General features: G+C 39.5%; 2 protein-coding genes across 2 annotated transcripts; one reads left to right on the top strand and one right to left on the bottom strand.

The window, feature by feature from the left end:
• Positions 1 to 299: 299 nt before the first annotated feature.
• Positions 300 to 17,155, top strand: LOC122656522 (RNA pseudouridine synthase 7-like). The gene is made up of 12 exons (XM_043851082.1): positions 300 to 432; positions 542 to 585; positions 716 to 793; positions 1,320 to 1,420; positions 1,601 to 1,688; positions 2,398 to 2,476; positions 2,655 to 2,737; positions 4,651 to 4,716; positions 6,305 to 6,361; positions 12,347 to 12,472; positions 12,768 to 13,012; positions 16,773 to 17,155. The coding sequence occupies exons 1-12, from the start codon at positions 342 to 344 to the stop codon at positions 16,873 to 16,875; spliced, it is 1,161 nt and encodes a 386-aa protein (XP_043707017.1). The 5' UTR covers positions 300 to 341; the 3' UTR covers positions 16,876 to 17,155.
• Positions 17,156 to 19,328: 2,173 nt separating this feature from the next.
• LOC122656524 (glutaredoxin-C1-like) lies at positions 19,329 to 20,187 on the bottom strand. Its single transcript, XM_043851083.1, has 2 exons — positions 19,692 to 20,187; positions 19,329 to 19,620 (listed from the first exon to the last, which is right to left on the bottom strand). The coding sequence occupies exon 1, from the start codon at positions 20,062 to 20,064 to the stop codon at positions 19,693 to 19,695; it is 372 nt and encodes a 123-aa protein (XP_043707018.1). The 5' UTR covers positions 20,065 to 20,187; the 3' UTR covers positions 19,329 to 19,620; position 19,692.
• Between the last annotated feature and the right edge of the window lie 381 nt (positions 20,188 to 20,568).

The following is a 20,568-nucleotide window of genomic DNA, read 5'->3' as shown; positions in this document are numbered from 1 at the left end:
TAGGGATAAAGACCATAAACAGATGAGGGCATATGCATGGTTTCAAAAATCGGAATCAGATCAGTTGAATCTGCCGCTATGACCGATTTTGATTCCAGAAGTTCCGGCTGCAACGGCCGATTCTAGGTTTCTGCCTTTTTTGGGACCCGATCGTTAGGTTTGGCCGATTTTAGGGATCTTTTGGGAACGAGAATTGCCGATCAGATCCGAATTGAAATCGCCAAGACGATTCGATCGCCGATTCCCAATTCAAAATCCTTGAAGTATATGTGAATTATAAATGACTCAGTTGTCATTTATCAGCGACTCAGCGTTCTACCGTTCGTTGTGTCGTGAGGGTAATGAAGAGGAAGAGAGAGGAGGCAGATACGGAAATTGTATGGCAAACCCCTGCAAACCCTCCGGAGCGCCACGATTACATCTTCCGCAACGGTAAAAATTCAAACAAAGAGCTCTCAAACGCTCAACTTCCTTCACGCCTTGTATTAGCATCATTGTCTTAAAATTTTAAAGAATTTAAATGTTGGCGGGGGTCCTGCAGGGAGGCGCCACGTCAAGCCCTACTACTTCGAGTTCATCTGTCATGTAAGTATACATTAGCATCATTTTGATGTTGGGATGATAGGATCGATATCAAGAAAATAGGCAAAAGGAGAGAAGTAGATAACCCTAATGACGCATTCGAGGCTGTATTTTTTTGATTGTTTCTGTATAGGTTAAGAAACGATGGGCCGGGAAAACCATTGTGGATCTGTTCGCTGAAGAGTTCAAAGGAAGGCCCTACGATTATTATGTATGCTCATATTTCCTTCTATATTTTTAATTTTATTTTTGCTTGGTTTCATTCATATTAACTTCAGAGTCTTCAGTCTCCTTATTCTTGATTCAATTCGTTCAATCAATATTTTGCTCCTCAATGTGCGTTTACACCTTGAAGGCTTGAAGACTGCTTTACTGAAAATCTCCATGTATTTGGTGATTCCAACCATCCTCCTGTAATTTATATTATTTTGCTCGTGGAAAAGATGTCCAGAAGAAAAGGGCGCTTGGAGTTTACAGATCAGATGAACATCATGATTTTTTTATTTTATTTTTATTGTCAATTGATCTCCACTGTGGGTCTGTTCAATGGGTGAGACTTATCCACTGCACGCGGTGACATATTATCGAAGCCTATTATAACAAAATCGTATACTTGTATGCTTGTTTGTAGACATGTACATATGAACTTTGTTGGCCTGTGCTATATATGCCCGTTGTCTCATATCATAGTGTATAAAATCTAAATCAAATTTTTTTTTTTGTCTTGAGTACCGCAGGTCAGTGCTGTAAACTCTGGGAGGATCCAAGTTGATGGACAAATTGTGTCAGTTTCATACATAGTTCAACCATCGCAGAAGATAAGCCACTTCTTGCACAGGTTTGTTGTGCTTCATAGAATTTTCCATTTGCCATCCTTCATATTGATTTTATATTTTGATTTAATGGTATCATCAATTCTTTTATTTTCCTTTTTATTCCTCAAATAACTTTTGAACTGCTACCACCAAATAATTCAAGCTGTAAAATGGAAATGACTAATACTGAGTCAGTGGTGCAGGCATGAACCACCAGCGATGGCCTGGGATGTCTCAATTTTGCTGAAAGAACCTGATGTTTTGACTGTGTGTAAGCCTGCATCTGTTCCGGTTAGTCACCAATACTTGATGCCTGTTATGATTCTTAAGCTGTACTTCAGTTTACATGATAGCTTGGGCATTGTGGGTTTACTTTATTTTGTTATGCTCTTTCATTTCCATGTGGAAAAGGTTTTGTTTTAATTTGAATTACAAATCTTACATCTGCCTTCTTAGGATTTGTATGCATTTTCCTCAACAAGAGATAGAGATGTATAGCTGCACAGTGTTGTCTCATTTATCTGCTTGCAAGTGAATCTTACAAGTTCCAAGAAAAAAGAAAGGAGGCCTGTTGAGGTCATGATCTGCATTGCTAATTTGTGGTTGCCATATTCATTGGTGAAAGGAAATAGATGGGAAGGTGATCAAGAGGCAGAATGAGAAACCTTCAACAGTCTATTACATCCCATTGATTGTTGTGGGGGGGGGGGGGGGGGGAGGGGGAGAACATTCTTTATAACAATGGTATTCTTTCCACTGTATGATGAACTCAGCTATAAACCTGATATGGGTAAGTGTTTTGACTCCTAAACCTGTCAAAAATAAAGTTGGTCAACATGATGTTTTAGGTTTCATATATTTTCACTACTGGCCCAGGACTTCCTGTGATTCTGCCATGTAATGAGCCATGCAAGGGTGGTGGCTTATTCTTGCCCTGACTCTAGTATTCCCCTTTCAAGTGTACGTGACCAGGAGTAACTCTATTTTTATTTTTATGCAGGTGCATCCGTGTGGTCAGTATCGTAAGAACACAGTTGTTGGCATCCTTCAGGCAGAACATGGATTGTCTCCTTTGTTTCGTATCCAAATAGCTTGATCTAGAAGCATTGTAAATTTACAGATATAATTAGGGATTTGATTTCCTTCTTTGATAGGTCACTTATGATCTTTGGTTTCATTTTAGTCTATTACTCAATCTTTAAAATTAAATGTGGCTCTCCGGCTTCCTCGCTTTCTCTTTAACAGTTCTTTTATCAGCTGTGCATCGATTAGATCGCCTGGTCTCTGGACTGCTTATCTTAGCAAGAACTGCAGCTAAAGCAGATGTATTTAGGCAACAGGTCAGCCTGTTTCTGCTATATTTGTAAAGATGAGTAGTGCATAAATATGCCTCTGCCATGTTTACATCATATATGCAAATAAATATGATCGACATCTATTGCTTGTTTCGCATGTCTGCATACTCAATAATTGGTTGTACAAGTGGAGCTTCTTTTGTATTTGTATGGATTTTTCTGTCAACAATCTGTTTAGGTATGTGTTTTATAAATGCATCATCCTGTTAAGATTCTAGGGACCACACGTACAATTGGTAAAGAGCATTACACCTTGGAGATTTTGATGGATCATTAATCAGCAGGAAAGTAAGAGTTCTTCATTGCTTTTGAAAGAAATTTATCAAAAACTTCATGTCTTGGGTCTATGTCTTAGTAATATATCTAGATAGAAACTGACAATGTAAAAAATAGAACCAAAGTGCATTTCACCCCCCCCCTCCAAAAAAAAAAAAGTGTTCCCAACTGAAAAGTTTATTATCAAAATACAAAAAAAGGAAAAAAGGAAAAAAATTGCTGTCCCAAACTTTTAGAAATTGAATAATTTAAGAATGCGTGGCTACAGGCCCAATCGGGACATCTATTCCATCCACAGCCTTGCATTTTGCTTCTTTGGATGTCATGTGTTCCATGTCTAATAGAGCTGCCAAGTTGGGTCCATTCCAGAATCACCCAATGAAATGAATGGTTACGGGCTCGGGCTTGTCTGTTTTGCCTATTATTTTTCTTAAAATTTTCATGCTTGACCCGTCACCCGTTACTTTGGTACAGTTTATAGTTTTTACTTGGATTTCAATTCTTTGGATACTTACAACTGCTGTTGCTGATACTTGCGGCATGCCTATCAAATTTTTAAATTGTCCATATACCTCAACTGTTAAGCATCGAATTGGTGTATATAATGTCTGAAAAGGAAAAGCAGTTGACCAGTTAAAGCAGAATTGTGACATCTGTATGAATTGAGATATTAAATACAAACCAAATTAACTTCAACTAATACCAATTAAAATATTTTGGCCAAAAAAAAAAAAAATCTTTGGCAAGTAAATTATCAGCAATAGCTATTTTAAGATGGCACCAAATTATGCATACTATGCAATGACTTTCTTTATAACAATGTTATTCTTTCTACTGTATGGTGAACTCAGCTATAAACCTGATATGGGTTAGTGTTTTGACTCCTAAACCTGTCGAAAATAAAGTTGGTCAATATGATGTTTTAGGTTTCATATATTTTCACTACTGGCCCAGGACTTCCTGTGAACATATATACTTATTGTTTACTAGACTCTAGAAAATTTCCATAAAATAGTTCATAAAGGAAGAAAAAACTAAACTGTGATAACAAAGCTGAATGTTGGTATGTAGAGAAATAAAAGAGGCAAAGAAACATCAATATCTTGCAATGAGGATTTCCAGGAAGAGAGGGCTTACAAGATGACTTATTTTACAGAAAGAAAGGAGGAGGAATTAAAAATTTGAGACAACTCATTTACGATGTTGGGCAGCTTGAGGTGACTGGCATATATAGGCATAGATTCTTGCTCGAATCTTGGGGCCAACATGGTTCGTGGTGATATGAAGTCTCCCTAAATGGGATTTCAGGGCATGTTATCTTTTGAAGGGACCATAAATTTTGATTGTGATACTATCCTCTCCACAAACTCCTATAAGACTATGCTGTTCTATTGGCGAGTTTCCAAGTATACAAATTTCTGTGCAGGCACAGTCAAAGACCTTGAAGACTTGAAGTCAATAGTGTCCAGGGAAAACAATTAAGATACAAATTGTATTTTTTTCTGAAATTCTGCTTTTTTGCTTATTGGGGTTGGTTTCTTTGTTGAAATGATTGGTAACATATTTATCAAGAAGAAGTTTCCTCTTTCTCATTGTCTTAAGGTCAGTTGCATGTATTGCAGATTGAGGCTGGGATGGTGCATAAACAGTATATTGCAAAGGTTATTGGGTTATTCCCAGAGGAAGAGGTACTCTTTTACTGTTTAAGATGCGAGTCAGTCATGGTCAAAGTTTATTATTTATTTAATTTTATTTCTCAGCTAGATAGTCATGTGACCATACATTGCTCCTTCAGAAGCTGGCTACATTAAACAAAAACTTAACATGTGGAAAATGTATATGCGTGTATGCAATGGTAGTTTATGCTAATGAGCGCAATCAGGAGATAGATAGATAGATAATTATAAAATAAACAACCAGAGAGTAATAATTATAAAATAAACAACCTAAACTAACAAGGCAACCTCTTCCAACCATAGGCTATGTTGGGAGAGTCCTTGCTTGACTTAAACATCCTAAAAACAGGGATGATTAATAACAACTAACTGTCCCATACGCATGCTATATGGACTATCCCAAACAGGGCATAAAACTAAATAAAATAAAATAAACAACTACCTAAAACTATTCCCACAATTGGGCGGAAGATATGGCTCCTAAAATTTAAGAATCTAATAACTGCTAGCCATTAAAACCAGTATGACTCTAAAGCTGGAAATTAGGAATAATATCCTAACCTAAAACTATTCCCACAATAAAACTAAATAAAATAAAATAAACAACTACCTAAAACTATTCCCACAATTGGGTGGAAGATATGGCTCCTAAAATTTAAGAATCTAATAACTGCTAGCCATTAAAACCAGTATGACTCTAAAGCTGGAAATTAGGAATAATATCCTAACCTTTCTTGACAAGTAGAATAATAACTGAAGGACCCAGTTTTTATGCATGGCCGTGTACGTACATGGTCGTACCTTTCAACTGTTGGATGGGGGGTGGGGGCCGAAGTGTAAACCTTCTGCCATACCTGAAATAGGAAGCTAAATGTTCTAAACAACCCACGATTAGACTAGATAAGGTTGGTTCATTGAACCTGGTTACCGATAGATGGAACCAGATTTTGAACAAAAAGGTTCAGATCTGGACCAAACCAACCCAAACCAGTCCCTGCATTAGGGTTCCATCGATCAATATTGAACCCTGACCCTTGAAGTATTTACTCTAAGGATTCCTATCAAAGACAAAATGGAAGGAATATGGTACCCCTTCAAGCTAGTTGAATATCATCTTACCCTCTAATTTCCCTTCTACAGATCTTGTTACCTTCTTTCTACTCCCAGATTCTTAGCAAGTTCATTCAGTTTCCTTTACTTCATGGAAATTGTAGTGGGATTACAGATTAGTCCTTAACGTCCACTGCATCTTGACTGATGCCTTATCTCTTCTCACTGTTTTACTAAAGTTGTATGCTATATATTTTATTGAAACTAAGAAAAGGTTTTTGCACCATTCATGTGCCTATTCAGGATCCCACTAAGATTTGGTTAAGGGATTGTTTCCATTTTTATGTTGCTCATGTTATGCTAATTTATCATTTTACACCCACAATACCATATGTTGCTTAAAGTTTGATAACAATTATTTGTTGTCAGCTGCCACTGTGATGTTTTATTTTCTAGATTATGATGTTTTAGTTTTATAATGTTCTCCTTTTTAAGCAAACAACAATGTAGAATTTCCCTGTTTGATGTTTGGACAGAATTTTGTTTCCAGCAAGTGGTCAATGTCAATGTCAATTATAATGCCAGAGAAGGGAGGAGCTCAGTTGAGGTAAGGCTCCCATTCATCCTGTTTCAATTGACTGTATTATGGTTAGTATAACTGGAGGGGGGGGGGGAATGGAAGTCTGGAACATACAAATACATAGTTGTCAAGGCGTCGCCTAGGCATAGTTGTCACAGCGTCTAGGTGGTCCAAGGCGTTGGAGAGGACCCAAAAGCAAGGTGGCAATGACAGTCGGGCAAGGCGCCCAAGTCGACCAAGGCGCCTAAGTTGACCAAGGCGTCTGGACGGCTAGGCGACACCTTGACAACTATGCGCCTAGGTGACCGCTTTGGCATCCAGGCGCCTTGACAACCAGTGTCGCGTCCAGGCCCCCAAGCCAACACCTTGGGTCGCCTAGACGCCGTGACAACTATGTGCAAATATGGTTGGAAGGGATGCGCTTAGACGTAGGGATAATTAGAAATTTTTATGTAATTGTTTTCTTTTTATCTTGTTATAGTCGTGGTTAGCAACTAGAGGTAGACTTTGGGATCGATTTTATTTCAGTTTTAGAGTTTGAATAGGTTTTGGTTTCTTGTTTACAACTCTTTAAATAAATGCATGTAGTCCATCGTTGGACAGATTTGAGATTTCGAATGGAATTTGAGGCTCACCCTCGGGTTATGTGGCTTGATTGTTCTCTCTCTCTGGAAAACTTCTCTGGTCACTCTTCTTCCCTGGTTTTTCTTCTCTTCCTTATTCTTCTTCCACTCTCTTTCCCCTTTGTCACTGCTGCTATTTCTTGTTCCTGTCGTAACGGTACTGTTGGTTGAGAGAGGGCTTATTAGAATCCAGTGATTTCTCCTCGTTTAGGCTGATATTTGGGGCTGTTTCCACACACTAGGGAGTCTCAGGGCGACTTAAACCCTACACAATTGGTCCCGAATACCACCCCTGCTATAAGAATCAGACCTGCACATAAGACTGCTAATTAATACTGGTTTAAGAAGCTAAAACAGTAACAAGACAAAATCGAAAACAGAGTTACAAACGATCAGATTTAAGAGAAAATCAATTGAACAGAATCAAACCAATAGAAAGGCCTGAAAAACAGATCGACTTCTATTCTTAAGGGAGGGAATCTTTGCTGAAAGTTTCAGATAGATCCAATGGGTGGATCTGAAGCTAAGGACTAATCCTAGTAACACTAAGAGAAGGTCACATCAGTGAAATCACAAATCAGAATATCAATTAAATGACAGAATTATAATCTCCACTTAAAACTGATATTCTGATATAAATTTCAGAAACAGTAACCCAACAGATTAGGTGAATCGATTCCAGCTATTAGAGTTGCAGGAATTCAAATCTGGAAGCAAAAAAGGCAGAATTGGGAGATCTCAAATATCTCCAGATCAGCTCCAAATCTTGGACCTTGGTTGAAGACCTTATTTAGGGTGATATTGAACACCTCAAAAGAAGAGGATGATCTGCTGGTCAAATCTCCTTAACGATTAATGTCAAAAGTAACGAGGGAAAAAAAAAAACACTTGTATGTAAATCCTTGGATAGAATATGAAATTTGCAGAAAACAGAAGAAGAATTATTAGATCAACAAAGGAGGAGAAGAAGGAAGAAGAACAAGGGTAAAGGTAAGGGTAAGATCTCCTGGGCTTCCCGCCGCAAGGTGTTTGGTTGGATCGAACACCAGCCAACCCTTGATCACACATGAGGAAAAGGCATACCATGATATGCATCAAAGGCAAAGGTTTTCATTAATCAAAATTTGTGTAAAATGTTGAGCCTCCTTTCAAACTTGTATAGAAGACTAAAAAACAGACACTAAAAAGGAAAAGCCTAACCCAATCAATCCTTAACTAAATAGGTAACATAAACTAACTAGGAAATGAAACTGACTCTGAGGATGTTAAGATGGATGTGCAGAAAAACTAGGAAGGATAAAGTAAGGAAATGAGCATATTAGAGCTGACGTGGGAGTTGTCCCTGTTATACCCGTACCCCGGGATATAATTAAATATCATTTCTTCTCGTGACGTGTAGATACCGCTGCCATGTATGCTGGTGACCTGTTCTCCATGATGGTCAAACCTAGCTACAAAATCGTTGACCACAGCACGGGTTTGCCTGTGGAGGAAAGATTCCTCAACCGCCAGTGGGGAAAGTTCGTTGACGGCGACTTCGTCGACAACCCTCCAAGTACCAGCCCGGGAAGCGAGGAGTTCAGGAGAGAGCATCCTGGACCGTCACCTCAGTTGGATAATTCGTTCGGTGATGAGCTTAGCATTGCCGTGGCGAAGCTGTTCGGGGTCATGGGTAATAAACCATGACAGGGGAAAAGTAAGTTCTAGCCTCAAGACTTATTAATTATTCTTCCCTTGGTAACCTCGAAGTGCGGGTCCGGGCTTGAACCGCTCGAGCTATTTCATGAGAGAAGGGAATAATTTAAGTTCGGGTCCCGCGTACCTTTAGGAAGTACATTGGGGACTTATACCCATCTCTTATGAACCCATCTAAGAATGGGCTTTTCCCTAATTAAGGTTGTGGGCAGGCCCATTTAACCTATTGACCCCATGATGGGTTATTCCATCCACTTACCCACATAGGGCTAATGGGTTGACCCATTAGGCCTCATGACCCATTTGTCTAGAGGTACCCAAATACCCATTTATAATAAATGAGTCCATGAGGGAGAGAGAGAACATTACTTCTCCTTCATCATTCTCTTCTACCCTAAATCGTGGAGGAGAGAAAGAGGAGAGAAAGAGGAAGAGGAAGGTGAAGAGGCTTGGAGGAAGGTGGAGACCCCATCTCTTGGGCCATAAATCGTGGAGCTCTCTCATCTTGGGGGTAGGTAAGCTATTGAAGCTTCTTCCTTCTTCTATTTTGGATTTTAAAAGGGGTTGGGTAATGGGAGAGATTGACCTAGATCTCTCTTGGAACCTAGGGAGTCGATGGAGCATTAAAGCCCAAGCTATGGTAGAGTTATTTCACTCCATTATGAGCTCTAATGTAAGGGTTCTCATTGCCATTTGAGAGATTTAAGGTTGGACCCTAATGAGCTTAGGATGGAGTTCCCTAGAAGTTCTTGTGCTTTAAAACCACTTGAAAATGGGGTCCTTGGAGGGGAATCCTTCGGATTTTGGACCTGAAGGTGTGAGGGTTTACATGTGGTTTCAGACCTGCAAGAAACCACCCTGAAATTACCTTCCCGAGAAGGCCCCTGTGAAGGTCGGATTTACACTCGGTTTCAGTTTTCTGAAACCACATCTGCATCCGACCTTGACTAAAATTGTCCTGAGCCCCTGTGAAGCTCGGATTTACACTCGGTTTCAGTTTTCTGAAACCACATCTGCATCCGACCTTGACTAAAACTGTCCCGAACCCCCGGTTTCCTAGGATTTACATGTGGTTGCAGAATTTGGGCATGAAACCACTCCTGCAACCACTTTGTTTCTGAAACCTTATACTTAAGTGATTATGGGAGACCTTTTGGGGATCCTTTCCCTTCGCTCGTTTAACCTTATTTCACTCTTTGTTTAGGTTAATATATTCATCTTGTGGCTTATTGCTTGATCGAGGCGACAACCGATAATCTTGGTGCTTGGCGTATACGTTGTGAGTGGGTTTGGTCGTTTGGGCTGTTATTATTATTGCATTATATATTATGTAATCATTATAATTAATAAGCATGTTTGCGCATATTGCATACTCTTATATACAATTGTTATAATGTTGATCGGTAATGTTGTACCTTGATGGGTCTCGTCGGTGGTACCGCGACTAACCCGAACACTATATACATTTATGAAGAAATTATGTTGAATGTCATGTTGAATCAGATGCTGCGTCGTGCCGTAACCGGCACTAAACCGGATGAAAAGTTGATGCGCCCGGATTACCTGTCGGGACGATAGGACTGGCATGTAGTATATTGTGGCTAGGATTTCACACCCTTATGCTACGACCCTTACCAACAGGGGTTTAGGTGTTGGGTAATCGACACCGGATTTTGTGGAGGTGGGAGAGGCCGATCATGGTAGTATTGGTTATCGGGGGTCTACCACCGAGTGGTCTTGAGGCTTCGATCGGCGTAGGTCCCACGTGACAATTGAGGTTTCATTGTGGCGATAAGTTAAGTGACCCACAGTGTCTCCCGAGTTGTCACAGTAGCATATGCCATTGACTTAGTTGTTTGTTAGGTGGAAAAATGGACTTAACATGTGCATGCATCATTGGACTATGTGAATTGCGTGTTTGTGCATCCCCATCCCCTCACTGGCTCAGTGGAGCTAACCCCCTCATGCGCACACTTTTTAGATTGTGATGCAGGTGACGGATATCTCGCGGGACTTGGAGTGCAGCCCTCGGGGTACGATGAGATTGGTGAGGAGGAACCGGAGGCCGTGTTTGAGGAACATGGCGACGGTGTCCTTGCGATGATTGTGCCTACGGGCCGTGAGGATATTCGGGACTCGATCCCTTTTTGATTTACTTTTGAGGCTAAGGCCTATGTTGAAATACTTACTATTATACCGTTTTTGATAGTTATTAGATGGTCATTGGAAATGTAACTAATTACTGTATTTATCATCTAGCCTTTGAACATCTTGTAACTATTCGATTTATACGCTTCCGCAATACTACTGATCCTTGGAATGTAATATTCCTCTTTTCTGCATTCTAATATTATATTGTGTTAATATTGGTTATGACTGTGCGTTGGGACACTGTGTCAGTGATCCGGGCGGTTTAGTAGGATGACACGCGTCGTCCTAGTCACCCTTTATATGATATTATATTCCTTGTCTGGAATAGGGGCGTGACAGTCCCAATCAATGACAAGCTCCGAGAGAATCGTTTGAGGTGGTATAGTCAAGTTCAACGGGGGCCTAGGGACGCCCTAGTAAGGAGTGATATGATCCTGATTGAAGGAGCTAAAAGAGCGAGGGGCAGGCCTAAAATGACCATAGGAGAAGTTGTGAGGAAGGACATGCATAGTCTAGGTCTTGTACCAAGCATGATCTCGGATAGAGGCCTATTGGAGGGCAAGGATCCATGTAGCTGACCCCATTTAGCTGAGATTCTCCGAACTTGCTCGGCTATGCATCTTTCCTCTTACTATCATTTTTCATCATTCTTTTTTCGTTTTTACTTTCCATCTTTCATTTGGCATTCTCTATTTCTCATCTCATTTCCCATCCCTCTTTCCCCTTCTCTTCATTACCCGTTTTTGTTTAGACCTCAGTTTCCCCTACTTTGTTTTGCTTGGATCCATGTAGCCGACCCCATTAAGTGGGGATTAAGGCTGACTTTTTTGTTGTTTTTGTTGTTGTTGTTGTTTAGGTTCTAAATGAATGTTGGGATGGGAATTGGATTTTGGAAATTTGAGGTTTAAGTTTGGGTTATGGATATTTGAGTTAATATCTGTACAAACAAAACTGGAAACGAATAGTTCCGAATGGCATGATAACATTCGTAGTTTTTTGAGAATCACATCATAAGTTGTAGATAGCATCACAATTTGAGAAAGAATTTGATGAAGCACCAAATTCATCTACTAATTGTCTGGGACTGAGGGGTGGAGTGGACCTTCTGTTGGGTTTCCCACGCTCTGTAGCTGTTAATTGTAAGATTCAAATACCAAAGAAGACCCTATGGCAATTTAAAATTGTGTTTTGACACATTGATGGGTAGGAACTTGACCAATGAACAAAATCAAAATAGATGAAACTTGAATCTGAACCAATTACTTCAAAAAAAAAAAAGTTAAGTCAAATGTTAAAAAATGCACCATCTTATGTTTTAAAATTCATCATGATATAATTGTATTTATTTTGACATTCATTCTTTTCAAACAGCCTATCTAAAGAAGTGTTTTTATGTATGCAATAATGCAATTTCCAGTTGGCATTGGACCAGCATGTGGTATTTGTATTTGGTGCTTGCTTTTTATTTAAGTGTTTTTGTAGGGAATTATTGTTCAAAACTCTTAAGTGTTCAGTCTAAAAAGAAAGTTTGTCTTTTATGCAGGAGGGAGACAGTTATGGTGAGACAGCCTTGAAGGGAAAGGTTGCATGTACAAAGTTTACAAGGATTAGTACTAATGGAACTCATAGTATTGTTTTATGTGAACCAATCACTGGCCGAACTCACCAGGTAAGATAATTTATAATTTAGCTATTTCTTAGGTGAATTGAATTAGTTTTGCCAATACTATTAACCTTGGACCCCTATTTTCATTGGTCAAGGGCCTCTCTGCTGTAATAAGTCTTGCATTTTATTTGCTAATAACTCTGCGAACTCTCCTTTGTGAAGGATTTGATGTACTTACTGGTGCTATGGTTGGATTCTTATTTCATTTCAATAGGCAGAAAATAAATATTTATTATAATATTTTGATTAATTTATGCTTAAATCAGCCTGAATAATCTTGATGATCCCGGATGCACAGATTCGTGTCCACTTGCAATATACAGGCCACCCCATAGCCAATGATGTGCTTTACCTCTCTAACATCGTTGCGGATCGTTCTAGTCAAGGAAAAACAGCTGGTAGAGCTGCGGCAGTTAACTCAGACCATTCTCCAGTATCTAATTTTTCTTGTAATGCTGATTCTGATGAATATGAAGAAAACTCCTGTGAGGACTTCAGCATTGATCCTATGTGTACTAATTGTCCCAATTTGGCTCCTAAAGGGTAAGAATTTTTACAGCGATTGGATTTTTGAGCATTTTGTAAACATTTACTGTTGGAGTTGGACTATTTATGTTAGTACATGTGGACTCTATACTTTTGTATGGTTATCTGTAAAGTATTAGTTTTCCATGGTTTGAGATTTTTTGCATGTAGTTTTGATAAATGTTTGGTATGGCGTTCACATTACTATGCAATGTTAATAGAGAGGTGTGATGCATTTATACTGCACTAAAAAGCCAATCCATGACATGAAATTGCTTGAAAGATAGAGAAGAGATAGAAGGATAGAAGATACCAGGTTAAGAATCCTCCTAAACCTCAGGCTTGGAATCCACCAAAGCCTCAGCTAGAATCCATCAGGTATTTTACTAATTCCACAGCAGCCAAACTTGAGAGAACTGAAAGCTATATTTCATAAATTTGTGGGCCTGAAGGGTTGGGCTATATATATATATATGTATGTATGTATGTATACGCTCCAGATGAATGGAGGAGAAACATCGTGGTTCCAATTTACAAAAAATAAATTTGATATTCATAGCATAAAATTAATGAGTCATGCTATGAAATTATGGGAAAGAGTTATAAAACTAATGAGTCATATTATTCAGAGCTGCAATAACTAGAAAGGCATAAACTAATGAGTCATACTATGAAATTATGGGAGAGGGTTATTGAAACCCACTTGACAAGAAACTATTATTACGGAGAACCAATTTGGTTTTATGCTAAGAAGATCCACGACGGAAGCTATTTACCTAATTAGGAGACGTATGGAAAGATTTAGAGATTGTAAGAAGGATCTCCATATGGTCTTTATTGACTTGGAAAAAGCTCTATACCAAAAAAGAAGAAGAAGGGACCAGTATAAACACTGTGGGGGGCCAAAGTGGTGAATTCCCAATTACAATTGGGTTACATTAAGGATCAACTGTAAGCCCTTATTTGTTTGCGCTTATCATGGATGATTTAACAAAAAACATTCAAGATGAGGTTCCTTGGTGTATGCTTTTTGCTGATAATATTGTTTTGGTGGATGAGACAAAAGCAGGAATTAACGCCAAGTTAGAGTTATGGGGATCAACCTTGGAATCAAAAGGTTTTAAGATAAGTAGAACAAAGACGGAGTATATGGTGTGTGACTTTGGTTACAGTAGGACGGATAATGAGGTGGCGGAAATTGATGAGAGGGAGATTCCGCAAAGTGATTAATTTAGGTATCTTGGCTCAATCATAAATAAAGAAGGTGATATAGAGGATGATGTTTCACAGAGAATTAAAGTAGGAAGGATGAAGTGGAGAGGTGCGTCTGGAATATTGTGTGATTGGCTTATTCTTTTAAAACGTAAGGAAAATTTTATAGGACAGTCATACGACTGGCTATGATGTATGGTGCGGAATGTTGGGCAGTTAAGAAGCATCATATAGATAAATTCAGTGTAGTGGAGATGAGGATGCTGAGATGGATGAGTTGCAAAACTAGGAAGGATAAAGTAAGGAATGATCATATTAGAGCTGGTTTCGGAGTAGCTCCGATACATGATTAGCCACGAGAATGTTCAGTGGAGGCCTTTCAATCCTTTAGTACGGAGGAGTGATTTGATTCAAATTGAAGGAACTAAAAGAGCCAGAGCCAGAGCCAGAGGCAGACCTAAAATGACCTTAGGAGAAGTGGTGAGGAAAGACATGTATAGCTTAGGCCTTGTATCAAGTATGACCTCGAATAGAGCTGATTGGAGGGCAAGGATCCATGTAGCCGACCCCATTTAGTTGGGATAAGGCTGAGTAGTTGTTGTGTATAGGCTCTAAAAATAGCTACTTAAAACAACTCCTATTCTAACTAGGACTCCGATGCAAACTAAATAATAAAGTAGATCCCATATTCCTTAGTTCTACCTATATTTTAGGATTATTTAAGGGGCCAATTATAATGAAAACTCGTTTGACCATAGGATCAATACACAGGTGGCCCAACCCGAGGTTTATTTCCACTAAAATAAGCACACTTTCTAATTTATCTGCATCCCCACCCACAACAGAGTGAAATGCCAGTACTGACGTGTACAAACAAAAGCCCTAACCACCTTATTTGTATGCTGAAATAGCTATTACTTCCTTAGAACAGTACTAACTAATTGGTCACTACCATAAGAAAATCCTAGAAAGAGAATTGCTCCATAATAGAAAATTGCCAACAAAACAGCTAAAAGCAGAAAGCCAAGCTAGTAAAGCAGACCAGTCTATGAAGACTAGCTGCTAAAGCCAGTCAATTCAGGTTAGCTAGTCTAAAAAGGGTGTACCCAGTGCACAAGGCTCCTGCCACTGTAGGGTCTAGGGAGGTTCATAATGTACGCAGCCTTACCCATGTTTCCGCAGAGAGGCTGTTTCCAGATTCAAACCCATGACCTCTTGGTCACAATGGAGCAACCTTACTGTTGCACCAAGGCCCGCCCTCTCAGGTTAGCTAGTCTAGTAAGGTCAAATATGCTAGTATTAGCTGACAAAGTACAAAGAAAAGAAAGGGATATAAAATAGCTAGGCTAGTAAAAAGAGAGGTATTTCTCTGTCACCTGAAAATTGATTGTAATGTCATGTTGGTGGGCTTTGTCTTGTCAAAGTCTATCTTGCCTTTACTACACAGCATTCGCCTGGAAGCTCTTCCTTTTGCAACCTGAAAACCTGGCGCCTCAGAAACCAAATTGATGAATTTTGTACTGAGTACACCTTACCATTCTTCTGTGCTTAATTGTTGACTAATTGTTCCAGCCCAGCTCAGCCAGCTTAATCTACTATTACAAGTGAAGTACCACAATATGCACTTCTAAAAATGCTTTTGAGTGATGATTAATGGGAATCTCATATATACCATTTTATTCTGTGTCAAAGGAGCATGAATTCTCTGTGAAACCCATTGTTCACAGGAACATTGTTCAGATGCCTTTTTCTGACTTCTCCTTTCGGGATAGCACTGCCACCAACAGAGGGTCTGGAAGTGTTCTAAACTGGTTCTTCAGATGGTTAGTGAAACACAATAGAGAGTTCTGAATTCAATGCTGATGATTGTTTTGTATGTTTTAATGATATCTGGGGTACCCGTCAAATGTTCACATGTGGAACATGTAACTTTTACGGTAGTTGAAATGTTTCTAAAATATATTCTTTTGTATTTGATTTCTTCTCCAATTATCATTTTATGTCTCATGAAGGTTTTCCTTTCCATAGCTCTTCCCTTGTACCCAGGAAGTGAGCTGTGACAGCTTCCAGACCCCTGACTGACCACCAAAAAGGGGAAAAAACGTGGATTTTGTTTTATCCTTTGACTTCTTTGAGTGGAAGGAAAATGAAATATATTGACAAGCGAATAGAAATTTGCTACTGTACACGTATACAAATTGCCACATTCTTACCAGTACAATGGAGTCTTCATGGGAATCAGTAGTGTACAACTCTTCACTACCTAAAAAATACAAGCTATGGGCAAAAAACTGTGACCAGTCTGTGTGTATACCCAAGTTAAAAGGGACCTCCTCAGACTGCTTCTTTAAGCATGCCAGTGTCCATAGGTACATACATCCATGCAAATTTAACATCCATGCAAATTTATCTGGGGTAGCCCTACTCAAATATAATATTGAATTGGAGAGTGGTGCTTAGTCTTCCATTTGATGTTCTTATAAAATTTCTTATGATAATAATTAACGTTATATGCACCTCTGCCCGTCCCGTCACATGTTACCAACTCTTTTCTTATTTGTTGCAGATATGATGAACATGAAGAGGGTTTGTGGCTTCATTGTGTGAAGTACTCAGGGCCTGGGTGGATTTATGAATGCCCATATCCAGATTGGGCCTCTCTTAGTTAAATCCCTCTCTCTGTGGATCACAGCTTTCTGGTTGGGATGATTGCAAGTGTGAACGAATCTGTCTGCCAAGGAAAAAAGATTTACAAAGATGGCAAGAATCATGTATCAGTATTTAAGCACAAACCAGGCATCAAAGTGTCGGAGGCATCTTCAGTGCAAGGGAATTAATGAGAGATGAAGGCTAAATTTTTTGGATAATATCTAAAGGCCAGACTCCTGACCTCTGTCTGATGATAAGAGGATCGGGTGTAAAGAATGATATACTTGTCACTTATACTTTCAAGTTGAATTAGATTTGAGATTTCAGTTCGGCTCTATGTTTAATATCCTTCTTTTGGGGTATACTTGAACGTTTTGTACTATTACCTAGAATCCTGTAGTCCAAAGGAAAGCCCCCACCCCCGGCCCGCTTCTCTCAAATTTCAAGCCATGTGAAGTTTTTACGTGATTTGAAAAGTCGAACTAAGGGTTAAAATGGTTTTAACAGTTGATGGCACAAAAGGACCAAGTTTTCCTTTACCCATGATGAACCAAGAATCTCTTCATTCGCCATCTTTATGGCCGTTGAATGGTGGGAATCTTGACGAGTCTTGAAGGGCAATTCAGACTTTGTACTAGTTTTTTTCCCTCCTACTAGAATTCGTACTAGTTCGTATTTACTAATTGCTGTAAGGGGACAAACCCAAAATTAACCTGCCATTAGTGAGAGAGAGAGAGAGAGAGAGAGAGAAAGGGACCTTTATCCCCTGAGGTTTGTTGTTCGGCACGGTTGTGTGGTTTCTGGGTGGGTTTCACCCCCTTTCTATTAGAGACACTCGAAAACCGTACCGGGCAGGGGAACCACAGGTGATAAAAATCTGAGAGAGAAAAGGTTTAAGGTATCAATTGGTTAAGGGTGTTAATTGGTTTGGTTTTTCGATTTGGTTCAAGATACAACATATGGAATCCAAAATCGAATAAGAACATATTTGCTAATACCAGAAGTGAACAGATTCGGTTTAGTTTCATATTTAGTTCACTGATCAATTTGACATAGTTTGTATTCAGTTTGGACCTTATATTAGGTGTTTGGGCCAACCATTTACATATATTCATCAACAAAAAAATCCCTTAGTTAGGGTAATAACCTACCAATTTTTTTTTGAAAACATTAGCTAGGAATGGAATTTAGAATCTACATTGCTTAAAGCATTAAAGCTGATTATGATTTTTTCGGTCTGAGCAATTCTCTCCACAACGTGACGTGTACGTGTATAACAGTATGATCTATTTCTGATCCATTGATGTTGGAGTTTTATAATCTTCAGTCATGAGTAATCTGTGGTATTATCCGAAAAACAAAAAAACTTATGACACTGAAAGTTTCTAGATTTTGAAACGAAAATCAAACCAAATTTACTTTAGTTCAGTTTTACTCGGCTTTAAACGGCCGTTCTCGATTCTAAATTCACACCTTAGCAATTGGTGCAAAATCAATACCTATGCTTGGTATCATATTGGAATCGATCTTCGTCAACCATTGATGAATCGTAACCTGGAAGGAAGAGAGGGAGAGAGAGAGAGAGAGAGAGAGAGAGAGAGAGAGAGATGCAAGTTTCCATGGGTTTAACCTTTTATCTTTGTCATCTTTATCGTGCTTAAAAAGCCGCTATGGAACAATTGAACACCACCCACACTCAGTCACAGTCGGCAGCAGTGACAGTAGCAGCAGACTAGCAGTGGGAGCGGGAACGCCTTTCTTGAACCTCGAGAGATCCGCATGCGCCGATTGAGTATCGGAGCGTGCTTGCGCCTTCTGTGAGATGACGGATTAGATGTGCGACGCGTGGCGCGTTCCGACGAGCTTTTTGTCCCCCCTGAAGACCTTTTTCGCCTTAAGCCTGGAAATCTGGATTTTCTATATAAATGAAAATGACGTGGCCACAAACGGTATCGTACGGACTACGGAGACCAAAGGGCAGAGGAAAGAGGAGGATATTAATTTGGTGACGTGGATGTACGGACAAACGTTAACGATAAAAAGAATCTCACGCGAAAGCCCAAAAAGAATTTAACTTCCAAGCCAACTCGTCAGTGACCGAGTCCACTAGCTACCACCGAGTCACCGACCTACTTTTTAATTATCTGACGTGTAAGTTCCCCGATCAATTATAGGTCAATCAAGGACATGTCATCATTCTTAGCCAGGTGGAGGAATCGAGCGAGTTTTCAGGCGCAAAACCAGATAAAAAGAGTCTAATAGCCTCTCCACCTTCCCCTACCACCTCTTCTATATTTCTCTCTCAGAGCACATGGTTCAGTGGTACCAAAATTAAATGAAATGAAAAAGAGAATTAACAAAGAACCCACAGAAAGATAAGCAGTTGTAGTAGTAGTAGTAGTAGTAGTAGTAGAAGAAGTAGATTCAAAATGGTGTTGCAGTAAACACAAATAAACAAAAAGAGAGAGAACATAGACCAATTAAAGATAACTATAAATATTTTTTTCCCCAACTTTTCCTTTTCTTTCTATACAGAGGAGGGATCGACTACAGTTCTCTCTGCATTCTGCAACATCCATTAGAAAATAACCAAAAGGAAGAAGAAGAACCCAGTACCCACAAAAAAAGTGAAATAACCAAAAAAAAAAAAAAAAAAAAAAGCCTAAGACAAAAAGAAAAGAGAAAGTCATTGGTAGTGTATCCAGATGCCAAAATGGAGGAGATCAACCAAACAAACCCACTCCCCTCCTCCTTTTTCATGTACTAGCTAGCTATCGATCATCATCAAATCTTCTACTATGTTGTTTGCTACGGGGGGGGGAAGATAACTTCAGATTTCAGAGCCAGAGAGCTCCGGCCTCCTTGAGGAGCGGGACCAAAGTCCCATTGATATGGGACGCCATGACTCTGTCCATGGCTCCAACGAGCTTCCCACCGATAAAGACGACGGGAACAGCAGAAGAAGTACCGAGAAGCCTCATGAGGGCTTTCTCCATCTCCTTCCCTCTCGGATCCTCGTCCAGCTCGTACACAGTAGGGTTCACACCCATCCCACAGAAGAGCCTCTTGATGGCGTGACACATGCAACAACTGCTGATGCTGAAGATCACAACCGCGTTCTCAGAGGCGAGTCTCTGAACTCGCTCCAGTGGGTCGCTTGCGCTCCTTGACGACATATAAGACCCCCACGATTCCGTCTGGTAATGCATTGCCGATCACTACTCGCTAAACAACGATAAATGATAAAGAAGAAGAAGGAGGAGAAGGAGCAAAAGAAGTCGCAGAGCTAAGGCAGAGAAAGGATTAATGGCGTTTGAAGGAGGAGGGAATGTGAAGTGAATGCGAGTGGGACAGTGAGGAATGACGGAAGGTTTAAGTCTGTATTTATAGAGTGACGAGGTAAAGGAACGTTTGGCTTGGATTTATTTTATTTTATTTTATTTTTAAAAAAAAGTTCAATTAATTGCTTCCTCTTTTAATGGAGGTGTGGCTTTATTTTATTAAGTTGATAAGGGCTTTAATTAAAGCCCTAAAGAATAGGGATTTAGAGAAGAACACAACCAGTGGGCAGTGACCAGTCAGCAGGGGTCCACGACCGACGTAATGGGTGTGTCACTAATGTTTAATTTTTATTAGTTAAATCTGCTTTTGTATGTACTTAAAAGAGTACTTAAGACTAAATTTTAAAAGGGGTAAAAAGGGCAAAGAAGAGG

This window comes from Telopea speciosissima, chromosome 3 (genome assembly GCF_018873765.1).
Source record: "Telopea speciosissima isolate NSW1024214 ecotype Mountain lineage chromosome 3, Tspe_v1, whole genome shotgun sequence".
Lineage (NCBI taxonomy): Eukaryota > Viridiplantae > Streptophyta > Magnoliopsida > Proteales > Proteaceae > Telopea > Telopea speciosissima.
The sequence above is the reverse complement of the archived record's forward strand: the minus strand, read 5'-3'. Positions and strand labels throughout refer to the sequence as shown.

Bases quoted from the DNA above. Each gene is read 5' to 3' on its own strand.
- LOC122656522 (XM_043851082.1), top strand. From the start codon at position 342: ATGAAGAGGAAGAGAGAGGAGGCAGATACGGAAATTGTATGGCAAACC. The intron at 586-715 runs GTAAGTATACAT...GTTTCTGTATAG, and splicing joins ACTTCGAGTTCATCTGTCAT to GTTAAGAAACGATGGGCCGG. The intron at 1,689-2,397 runs GTTAGTCACCAA...ATTTTTATGCAG, and splicing joins GTAAGCCTGCATCTGTTCCG to GTGCATCCGTGTGGTCAGTA.
- LOC122656524 (XM_043851083.1), bottom strand. From the start codon at position 20,064: ATGCATTACCAGACGGAATCGTGGGGGTCTTATATGTCGTCAAGGAGC.